General features: G+C 35.7%; 1 protein-coding gene across 7 annotated transcripts in view; it reads left to right on the top strand.

Annotated features, from left to right (window-relative positions):
* Positions 1-12,225, top strand: part of HACE1 (HECT domain and ankyrin repeat containing E3 ubiquitin protein ligase 1) — a 46,749-nt gene that overhangs the window by 13,825 nt on the left and 20,699 nt on the right. For 5 of the 7 annotated variants that reach the window (XM_041478148.1, XM_041478152.1, XM_041478151.1 and 2 more), the window contains 3 exons: positions 2,291-2,392; positions 3,979-4,085; positions 7,790-8,036. In XM_041478148.1, coding sequence (XP_041334082.1) covers positions 2,291-2,392; positions 3,979-4,085; positions 7,790-8,036 — 456 coding nt within the window. The remainder of the gene's footprint in view (positions 1-2,290; positions 2,393-3,978; positions 4,086-7,789; positions 8,037-12,225) is intronic. The other 2 variants (XM_041478153.1, XM_041478149.1) reach the window with 1 other exon arrangement.

The following is a 12,225-nucleotide window of genomic DNA, read 5'->3' as shown; positions in this document are numbered from 1 at the left end:
AGATTTTCTTTTCTCTTGAGGAGATGTTGCTATTAAAAACAAACAAAACTTACATGATGATGGCTCTTACTTTTCAAAGATATAGAAATATCTGGATGAGGAACAAAATTCTTACGTATTTTTAACATGGCATTTTCAACTGCAAAACTGTCTGACTTGTTTGATACCAAGTACTGCTTGTACTGCTTGCTAAAGTGACTTTTTTTCATTTGTGAACACTTACACTTTTTTCTGTCAGATCAGTTGAAGGTCAGTGTGTAAATAACATGATTGAATAGAAGCCTTTGAGCCTTTGCTAGTAATCAGACTACAGAACTGAACTGAAAGCTGAAAGAACTAAATCACTGGAGTGAGTGAGCATCACACTATCTTTATGCATGTCATTAGTTTGTCAGGATAAAGTTGAAATTTTCTTTTTTTTTTTTTTTCTGTATTTTCTGATTATTTCAACCTCAAGTTATTTAATTTCTGAGGTGTCCCTCATGTGCCTAAGACCTGCACCAGAAATAGTTGTATGTATGTGCAAGAGTGCTGTCTTCAGTACCTCTGGGATATTTTTGGAATGTTTAACTCTGAAAGCTTTATTTTATAGACTATCTGTGGAAGACCTTGATCCAGTTAGGTTACTTCCAGTATTTTTTTTTGCATGTAAGAAACCAAGTAAGTCCTCAGCTCTGGTCACTGACAAGTGCCAGATCACTATACTGTCTCACTGCTGACTTGATTGTGAAACTCAGTTAGATTATTTTTCCCTTGCTACGGCAGAACGACGTATTGTTACATAAAGCCACACAGAGTCTGATCAGTTTCAAGGTATTCTGCAGCCACAGACCTGTAAGAGAGTATATGGCAGGAGAGATTTAGATTGGATATTAGGAATAATTTCTTCGTGGAAAGGGCTGTAAAGCATTGGAGAAGACTGCCCAGGGAAGTGTTGGAGTCTCCACCCCTAAGTGTTTAAAAAATGGTGGATATGGCACTTGAGGATGTGGTTTAGTAGCATACATAGGGGTGGTGCTAGGCTGATGTTTGGTCTTGATGGTCTTAAAAGTATTTTCCAACCTAACTGATTCTGTGATTCTATATCAGTGTGTGCTTAATGGTAGGGTTACTATTTTTTATGATTAATGTTTTGAGTTTCTGCTTCAGTCTCCAGTTTTGCAATTCCTAGGGCACCTTTTTACACATAAAACTTCTGTTAACTTTTTTTAAGTGTGAGTAGTGACACCTGGTGTTTGCTTTGTAGTGATGATCTTACTGTGTTCGAGATCACGCAGTATACAAGTTCATAATGCCAAGTAAGAATGGAGAAAACAAAATGTTTTATTTTTACATTGAGGGTTTTATTCTGTGCTTAAAGGTTTGTTTTTCAAAGTCGATACATGTTTTCAGAAGACTGAAATTATTGATTCGTACACTTCTTGCCAACACTTCCAAGATCATTACCTTGATCTTGAAGATGTGACTTTAATTAATTTTTACAGATTCTGGGTAGGTTTATTTTAATACTTAGTTTCTTGCTACCAGAAACTATTAATTAATCTTTTTAATGTATGGTTTTCACTGAGGTAATGTCAACTGTCATTCACAGAGGAGCCCCTGGAGTTGCAGTAGTTGATACATTATATGGTCATCTTCCCAGAGAAGTTCATGTATATTCAGGTGTTAGGTGTCTGCTTAAAAATGCACCTATGTTAAATAAGATTTGTTATAAATAAACCACAAAATCAAGTTCTGTTCTTTCCAGAAAACATTTTTTCTCAGAAGGGTGTGAAGTTAGTCTAAGGCATAAGTGGAATCGTACTTGTGTATCAATTTTAAAGTTAAATAACCCTTTCATGGGTTTATCCTATTTCTTCCTGTAACAAGTCAGATATGTGTCATATGAACCTTTAGAAAATGTTTGTTTTGGAGAATTACATGATGGATGTAATTAAGTAGATATCAGCAGGAGGAAGAGAAGTGAAATATTGCACTGTTGTTAATCTCTGGTGATTGTTGGCTGAAGTGCTGTTTAACAGTAGCTTTGGTTTGGTAAGTAGGAAAATGTTTCAAAAAACAGAAAAATGGGAGTGGATATATGTGAGCCAGTATCCTGTAAAAAATTGATTCTCTCTTCTCCCAAACATTTTGGGATACCTAACTTTGCTACATTTTTGAATTTCAAATTATTTTAGAGTAGGATTTCTCCAGCATTAAATAAAAAAATTGTTATCCTTAATAGATGTTATTGCCTGTAATAGTCTGACTCTCATTTCTAATGTTTCTTTTAATTAAAATGTTTTCTTAGGGTGGTTATGGAGAGACTTGTGAAGTCTTAATACAGTACCATCCTCGACTTTTCCAGACAATAATTCAAATGACACAGAATGAAGATCTGCGGGAAAACATGGTAATATGGGATTCTGTGTGTTATAGCCAGGGATCTCTCTGTGTGTGGTGGAGAGCTTAGTGCTTAATATGAGTGGCTGCCAGTACCACAGTAGTTGACCACTAGGTATCTTTCTTTCCTTATGGAAAATGGGCAGTCTTCACATAATTTTAAACACAAGAATTTGGAATTAAATGTAGGATCTGTTTTCATTTAGTGTTCTAAATTTGTACATTTGGCAAAGTGATCTAGACAGTTTAAAGAGCAGACATTGCCAGTTTCAATACAAAGGTACTGGTAGAGCATTACTAGAGCATCCTATGTATGCAGTTACTTTGTGTCACAGGGCCCATTTTCCTTCATTCAGTCATTGTCTGCAGACATCCATTCTAGGATGTGTCTTGAGGCTGAATCATCTGGAACTAACTTAAAAGTCTGTGGTATGGGCACTTATCTGTAGGAAGTTGCCTTGTACAATTAGAGTGTAAAAGATTGCAGCCACAATTTCATTTGAATATTACTTCTGTAGATGAAACTACTCAGTTTCTTTTTAAATGGTTCTCTTACACCTTGCTTCTTTGGTCATTGTGGGGTAGTACAATCTAAAGCAAAGAAAAATCAAGGAAAAAAGTTTTTTTCTTAATTGTGTAAGGGAAATGAAGCATGGGATGCCTTTTCCCCCTTGTAAATCTAGCTCTCTGTGGGCTTTTAATACATTAGTTGTTTTAAAATGACTGCAAACAACCTTACAGACTGTAAAAAAAAAGATTTAGTAAGGTGTTGTCTGCCAATTTACTTAATTTAGTTTGCTAGATTTTTGATGTTTTCATTTTCTCTGTAACTCCATTACTTCCACTATAACACTGAGGATTTTCAAGTCAACGTTTAAATTTCTGAGACAGGGTTGAGTTTTACAGAAAGAAATGATGCAGGTGAGAATTCTCAAAGTGCATGTTAGGTGCAAGGGAAGATGCTATAGGTGATTTAAGTTAAAAGAGAAAGAACTAAAACAATGTAACAAAAAGACCTTTTGTTTATTGTAGAAGTGAAGAAAAAAAGTGAGAAAAATGTTTAATCTGTCTGAGTGTCTTTGTGCAAAAACAAGATCTTAATGAGAGTGTATACAAAATATATATAAGCTAATACATGGTATAGTTCTGCTTCACTACTGGCATGTAATCAAATATTGAAAATTTTCTGTGGCCAAGTCTGAACTGTTCTGTTTAGTCTTGGGTAATGACCAGTGCATATTATCTGGAAGTGATGACATAAGGAAACTGGGTATGTGTTCCAAGTCAGGACTCGTATTTTAAATGCCATAACTTATGCTTATGAATTAATAATACAGGGTTAAGCATTCAGTGTTTGTAACATTCTGTAATGTTAAATACCCTGTAGTACTTGCATTAACACTAGAATGTGTACCTTTGCACATTTGTAATCTTAGTAAATGATAATGAAATGTTAATTGAGGCGAGATTAGAGGTTGTACAGTATAGATATACATTATTATAATGCTTGGGTGATAGTGTTCTACGTAATGGATAAATTATTGTTGATATGATGCTCCTTGACACAATGCAATTGCTTTTGTTTGAATCCTTCAGTTGCGGCAAGTTCTGGAACACTTGTCTCAGCAGAGTGAAAGCCAGTATCTTAAAATCTTGACAAGTCTTGCTGAAGTTGCTACAACAAATGGTCACAAATTGCTCAGGTAAGTGTGAGGTCACAGGTTGATAAACTACCCTGCAGTTAGTGCCACTTAATAGTTTTAAAGTCAAACTATCTGATGCTCAGCACATGCTGGAGTAGATGGATCTCAAATCTGATTTACATGATAATGTCTATTTAGAGCACTGTCTTCACAAAGACTTTAAGAAAAAAAGTTGGTGTCCATATATAGCTGCTGGTGTCTAGAAGCTCAGGTTGCAGAGAAGTGTATTTTTTGTTTGGTTAGTTTGGCTATGTCAGCCCTAGGAAGGGAAACTTTTCAGACAACTATCAAATCATTATCTTTTTTTGTCTTCACCCTTCTCACTTTTTCTTCCCTTCCAAAAAGTTTTACTTTTCTACGTGCTTCTTTGTATGCTTGAGGAGAGTTTTGTTACTTCAGACACCTCATGTTTGCTGGCTCTGGTTGCCTTATGTGGTTACTAATATATATGAGATTAAAAATTTCATCTACCAGTGTCCTGTCTCAGTGGCACAAGCAGGAGTAACTTGGGGAGATGCATGACATAGGCAAGCATATTTACCTCATATGCTTTCCTAGTTTTTGTGGCATCTGTTTGAGTTTGTGCAAAACACTTTCTCTGCAATTTGTTGGAACGTTTTAGTGTTTTCAACAGCTAACAGATTGTGGTGTAACCTTTATGCTTTACTAGAAAATCTTTACTGAAAGAATCAAGGGTCTGAAAGCGTGAGTGAAGTTCCTTATTAACACGTTTTAGATGGCATTTTGGCAAAGAGAGCTTTGAGAGTGTTTTGTAATCAGAGAAACCAGTCAGCATAGGTTGTAGAGGATTATGACTTGAGAAGCTTTTTTTTAACTTGGGCTGGGGTCCGAGGAGCCCATCAGTGAGAAGAAAAATAAATAGTACATTCTTACTCCTAGATACTTTATTTTTCTTCCCCTTTAGTCATGTTAAATTTAAATGGAGCTTGTAGATAGCAGGTCAGAACTCCTGGATGATGGTAGGAAATTCATTACACCATTAATAAATCTTGTACTCTCAGCTGTTCACTTTGATGAATTAATGTAAAGGTCTGAATCCCTTTAAACTTTGGGGTTTAAAGGGATTAAAGTGTGTAGACATTAATGAAATTTTGTTGCTGCAAAGATAACTTTCTGAAGAATTTCTGCTGTTGCAGCATGTATCAGCCTAACTTGTAACACATCCCTTTTTGTCTCCAGACTTCCTTAGAGCCAATAGATCTCCCACAAGTAAATTGTGGTAAGGTGTAAAACCATAGTGCAGGAAAGGGTTTCAAACTTGCTCTGTATAGGGATGTTATTGGAAGTTGTGGTAACTGGATTACATCATACGAGGTAGTATTTGCTTCTGTTTTAGTGTCTTCAGAGGTAAATTAAACTGATTGTTGTTTGGATTTGATTTGTTACTGTTACTGCTCTTCTGATTTGAGCAGTGCTCCCTCAGTGTGGCTGTAGAAACAGTAGCTCTGCGCCTGTACTGTCTCTGAGTTTGAGCCTCTGTGTGCTCCTGTATTGCTGTGTGTGGTTGGGCTGGTGGAGGCTGAAGACAAGATGGGAGGGTTGCATTGCATTGGATGAGGGCTCATTTCTAGACATGCCAGGACTTGGAGTGTCCTGTGGATTCTTACTGGCCAGCTTCTCTTTGGTACTTTGTGATGCAGAAATGTGATAGCAAAAGAAAACAATTCCAAGACAGTTTCACAGACGCAGTTTTGCAAAAACTGCATCTCTCTTGTCGCCAGCTTGGTTTCCTGGCAGAAGCAGTGAATTTCTACTTCAAGAAATATTTCTCAGGTGCTTTCTTATAAACACAATGAGGATTAAGGTAGTACTTGGTGAATACTCTGAGCTTGGGCTCTCTCCTTCTTCCAACAAAAGTGTGTAAAATGCACTTTGTACATGAAAACCTGCAATAATGATACTCTTGCCTGGCTGAACTAATGTAATCTCTACTAGTTTCCTGGGCACTAACCCACAACCTGTTGCTTTTGGGTTTGTTTAGTTCAAAAGTGTCTAAAATTGTTTCTTGTAATGCTTCTAGCAAGTATCCAGGAGTGCCACTAAGCTTCTGCCTGAAGACTTCTGCCTTGAGTACAAGCAAGGACACTGTTTCACTTCGCATTATCTTCACCAAGTATTCCCTTTTTCCAAGGAAATAATTGACGTGTGACGTGATTTGGTCTTGCTGGTGCAGGTTAGGCCTAGATGAATGTTTACAAACATGCCAGTAGAAGTTCCAGTAATCTATTAGAAGCTCTGTAAGGTTTTTCCTACATGTGTTGGTCCTTATCCTGAAGACCAGGAAATTTCACCAGGAAAACACCGCTGCTGAGACATGATAAACCTTAGTTGAAATGTTAGAAGTTTTTATTTTTTCTCTCTTTTCAATAGTTAACTTCTTGAGTTAGCTTCTTGTATTCATAGATTCTTTTGGTGTATAAGCAAAGATTTTACAAATGCTAGTTTTTAGCTGTGATGAGAGCTTCTGGTAACACAATTGTAGATGCCAGTCAGGGGATTTTCTTTACCTGGTTAAAAATTTAACATTCCTACTGTAGCACTGCTTGCTTAACTGGTTAAAGTATAAATTGTCACAAGAAAGTTGTACTTTGTATGGTAGTTTGGTAAAATTCTTAATACATTGCTTTTAAAAGTTAACTCACAGTCATTTAAATGTAGCGCTGAAAACAGGTATTTGCTGATAACATTGGGTGAATGAGATCGTAATAAAGCTAAGCTAGCTGTTACAACTAACTGAGTTTCAGGTTTGTGTGTTAACAGATTATTAATTGCAAGAGATAGTTACAGCACCCTATAAGATGTCAGTTTTCTGGTGTTTACTGATCTGGCTGGGAAGCATGTTTTTAAGTTGCAAATACTTTAAGGATAGAATTGAGTATGTGCTCACTTCTATAATATTTATAAGTTAGTAGGTTTTGATGAAAAAGAATTAATTTCTTGCAGTTTGTTATGTATTCTAGACAGAAGAATTCTTGGAGTTTAAGAAAGAAAACCTAGTTGAGTTTGGTGGAGAATGTTCTGATTGTGCATGAAGTCATGAATATCTCATATTTTGCACTGTTTTGGTACAGAGTTCAGTGTTTGCCAGTTCAATTAAGGAAACATAAACCTTCTAGTATATTTGTTGGATAAATAAATAACATAGTGGTGGTTTTGTTTAGTATCTTTTAGATTACATTTTTCTTTAGTAGAAAAGTGGCATCCATACCATCCTGATCCCTTGTCTGGTTGAGATAGTTAATGGGCTTCTAGAATAATAGCTGGTGAGGATGGGCTGTGGCAGCAGCCACTGATCAGTCAGTAAGATTTTAATGTTGGATGCTCTCTTTTCTGGGTTGAGAAACATTTTCATCTGGATATCCCAATTTGCTTCATGTACTGAGATCCTTAGGAAGTTAGATTTCCTCCCAGGGGTTCATAAGAAGTGTATATATAAAAAAAAGGAAGTATTTGCTGTTTTTACTTCTAGTTAAAGTTACCTGTACATATTAGCAAAACCATAATGCTTATATTTTACTTCTGGGGCTGGTGCAGGAAAAGAAAGTTAAAATTTTCTAGGGTTTGAAGCTTAGGGGTTTTTTTCAGCATACGTATCAGACCCTACCATTACATTGCTTGCTCCTTATTATACTAAATTGTTTAATCTAGGAAAGAAACTTAAACATGCCATTTTTTTCCCCCAGCTTGTCAAGTAATTATGAAGCTCAGATGAAGAGTCTCTTAAGGATCGTGAGGATATTTTGCCATGTCTTTCGCATTGGCCCATCCTCTCCCAGTAATGGAAATGACATGGGCTACAATGGAAATAAAACTCCAAGAAGTCAGGTGTTCAAGGTCAGAAAAGTATATGATGTTGTTAGGAAGATAGACGTTAAAGAGATGAATTTCACAAAGCATGCATTCATTAATCAGACATCTCATGAACAGGAAGTAAGTTTGGTTGATGTTCCCTTTTTAAGTTAAACCTACCTCTCTCCTTCTCCTGTATTTTTTTCCCACTGAATTAATTAATTTAGCCACTGATGCACATCTCATGTTATGATTTCTGTTTATTTCTTATTTAATAGGTTGTTTGCTAGGTATTGAAGGTGTAGCTACCCAGGTGACTGTGGTAAATTTTGTTTTTATTTCTGTTAAGAATATAGTAATATCAAAATATAGTGATATTAATATAACAGGTTATATTAATGTAATTTCAAAATGGTGATTGGAGATACACAGAAGGACTGCTGATCAGTAAGCTTTATCCAGCTTCACAAGACAAGTGGAAACAATTGAATTCTTGATCTGTTTGTTGTCCTCACTGTGATCGTGAAATCTTTTCCCAAGTTGTTCTTGAATTTTATTATTACATGCTTTGAAACATAACAGCTCACTACCACCCTTGCAAGGTTACTGATTTATAGCTGCTTTCAAACACATGGTTTAGGAGGTTGCCATTTAGAGATTTAGTTCCTGAAGGTGTTTGGTGTTTTTATGTTTTTTATTTTTTGTTTGTTAAGGAATCCCTCTGTAGAAAGTCACAGATTGCCTTTTTGTAAAGATGCTCCAGTTTCCTGTGTGCCACTCAGTCTTCATTGGATATACAGCTGTCATATTTTTCAGAGCACCTAATAAAAAAGAACTGCAGGGTCATCATTCTTCTCCCATCTTACTCCATACTCGTACCCAGCACAGCTAATACCAAGAAATTTAGATGCCAGTAATTCAGGATTTTTCTTTCTTTTACGTTTCTTCCACTGTGTTGTGAAAACAGTATTTTGAAATTACTGCAATTATTTAATGATATATGTTCATTAGGTTACTTCTAAGGGGTTTTAAGACAGAGCTATATTGATAAGATCGTGGAAGATGATACTCTTAATTTCCGTTTATTTAGTGAAGTGTCTGAGTTTTTGTTTAAATTCCTTCTCTTGGAAAGAAGAAAAGCATTAGACTGTTAAAAAAAAGCAAACATGCAAGCACAGATGTTTGTTCTTCTTGCAGCACAATAGTTTTAAGAACAAATTGATTTATATAATGAATATAAAACTAGTGCTTGAGTCTGAACAAAATGTAATGGGTCTGTACATTTTGAGTCTCTACAAAATGTAATGCATTGTACAGTGTGCAGTGTAATAATTGTCCTTTGGAATTGTTCATCAAAATAGGGCAATAATGTGGGTTTAACCAGAATTCTGTTTTTAAAAAACAAAGCTGTACCCAAATCACAAGAATTATTTTATTAAATTAACTTTCCAACTGTTTTAATGATAATTGCTCCAAGCATACCAGATTAAATAACAAGCAGATGTTAAACACACTTCATGCACTGAAGTGTCTCCAGTGAGATATTCTGCTACCAAGCCCAAAAAGGAAAAAAGGAAAGTTTCCTACTTTTCAACTCTACGTAATTTCAGATGTCAGTATGAAATAAACAAAAACATTTAACTGCAATTTGCACAGGAAGTGGTATATCAGTAAAATCACTCATCTGCATGCCCAAATGACTTTGTATGAATAAAGAATTTTCTTAAATTACTGTGCATTTAAGTCTTGTGCAGTGGACTTATATTAAACAACTGCCACAGTTGTCCCAGAAAATATCAGCAATTCTTTCACACTTGTGTGAAAATAACATGTATGTTTTTAATAAATAAGCAAAATGTTTACTGCTGTTGCATTACCTAACAAAACAGAAATATCCGGTTGTTTTAAAAATTATTATTGCAATTATTGTAATTTATTTAGAAGTTTTATGGGTGAGACAACCCTGAAATAGGGCCACTGTTGTGTCCATGATATTTTAAAGATTGATTTAAATTTCAAACTTGGAAATATAAAAGTGCTGATGAGAACTTATTGTTGTTTGGGAATGGGCACACAGGTCTGGCAATGCTAAGTTTATCTACAGTTGTGGTTGGTTTAGTCTGTTCTTCCGTGAATTTACAGTAGACTGGATAGTGGGAGATTAGATATAGTGCTGAGTTAATTGGATGACTTCCAGTTTTCTCTTAGTCCTACCTTTCCTTCTGCTTTTTTGGCCTTTCTTTGCAAATGTACTTTTGATGGTCTTTTCCACCTTTTGGGAGGAGATAAAAAAGACCTGACTTTTTGTAATGTTTCATTAAATTCTTCTGTATCAGTGTACTTATTGAACATATTTTGAAGAGTTGTCACTGTAATGTAGCTGGGAAGGGATTAAAAATGTGAGTATTCTTGATCTGGGCCTACAGAGGAATGTTATTACTTGATGAGGTCAAGAAAATCGCAGGGCTGTCTGTGCTTTTGTGGAATTCTCTGTATGTGATTCAGCCTATCCAGATGTTTTAAAGTAGAAGCACTAGCTAATGACAACACATTCTTATACTGATGCTGAAAGATACAAAATAATCACTGAATTTTGTCTCCCAGGCTTGAAACAAGCTGCTAACTCAAATGAGATCTTACCAGTGAGAAACTGAGTAGTAATTTTTAGTAGGTTTACACTTATTACTTTTCCATGTATTGCTCTTCCAATTGCTGTTCAAAGTGATCGCATATTAGGGAAACTTGCTGCAAAATTTCTCTGTAATTGAAAAAAGTTGGGAAGTGCTTAATGTTTTTCCCTTATTTCAGATACTGTTCTTTTCTAGAACTGAGGTAACTTCTCTGCTGTGACAAAGTCACTTCATGGATTAGTGATCTCCTGCACCCTGTGTCTTAAAAAGCTATCTGACATCAGCCAAAAGATTTTGCTTCAGTGTTGCAGTTTGAATATGGATTTGGTTACTGGTCTTGCTTTCTAGATGAGTAAAGAGGAAGGCATTGCATAGGTAAATTCTTGCATTTGGGAGGTAAGGTGTGCAGCTGTAAAAGCTTGGTACTCCATCAGACTCAGCTGTATAATTCTAGAGAAACTTTTCTGCACTGTGAAATATGACACCTGAAGTTTAAGTGGAGGTCTTTGTTTAATATGAGGTTCATGGTAAGAATTAACTGAAGAATGCTGACTAGTTGTTTGAAAAAAACATTGCTATTGGTTTCATTGAATCTGTCCATATGCCACTTGAAAAGGTCTGATCATGGATAACAACATAAAATGCTGACAGTCATGGATATAGAGGTGATGGGCAATATTTAGAAGTGTTTTATATCCTGAAGTTGGACTAGAAAGAAAGAAAATGAAATGTTAAATCTGCTGTGCGTGACTAGACTTTTAAATGAGTTTATGATCACAAGCTGTGAAGAACTAGCTTTGGAAAAACAAATTGTGGGGAAAAGTTCTGAAAGGTATGCTAAATCTGTTGGAAATAAAAGATAAAACACAAGATATTGGGGGAATATGGTGTCTAGCAAGGTAAACGTTGACAAGTTTGAGGGGAAAAAAATAGATTTTAGTATTCTAGTCAATATCTACCTAGTTTCTCCTGAGTTATAGGTTGAGAGTACATCTGCATTTTAATTCTTTTGTGTATTCAATTAATCTTAGTTTCAATTAGAAAGTTTCTTTACGTTACGTTTTGTGGTAAAAGTCTGGCAGATGGATTTGGGAGGAGGATAACTTGATCCTTTATGGCAGACATTTATGTAGAAAATGCTATCTCTGCTGGAGGCATTCAGATCACCATCTAGAGATCAGGCTGGCTTCCCCCCACACTTCTGTTGGGAAAAAATGGAAGCATAGTTGTAAATTTTTAAATTGTGAATTTCAACAGAATCTTTTAATACAGAGTTCTTACGAGAAGTAATTTATTGTGTATTGAGAATGTGTCAATTATGGGGTGCAACTGACAGTGCTCCAGATAGTGTACAGATGCTGTGAGCAGCTCTTTATTTTCAAAAGCAGCCTGAGAATATGAGAACATAACTCTCAGTGTTTGCTAAGTCTTTGAATGTTTCACGGACGAAAAATGTTGATGCAACTGTAACATATGGAAAAAGGATTCCATGTTGAAGTTCACTCCTACTTTTGGAATGCTATGAAGTACTTGAGTTGATTACCTCCCTGTAGGATTCATATCCCTATGCTCACTAGGCTGTGGCCTTGTGAAACACTGTTAAGGGATGACGCAGTTAACCCTTGTGGATTTTTTATGCTCATGAGAAGGCAACAGGTCTTATCCCTTTTTCTTCTCTGTAATAGGCCTGTAGCTCAGAG

This window comes from Pyrgilauda ruficollis, unplaced genomic scaffold, assembly GCF_017590135.1.
Source record: "Pyrgilauda ruficollis isolate IOZ18807 unplaced genomic scaffold, ASM1759013v1 scaffold43, whole genome shotgun sequence".
Lineage (NCBI taxonomy): Eukaryota > Metazoa > Chordata > Aves > Passeriformes > Passeridae > Pyrgilauda > Pyrgilauda ruficollis.
This window is presented reverse-complemented; position numbering and strand designations above follow the sequence as displayed.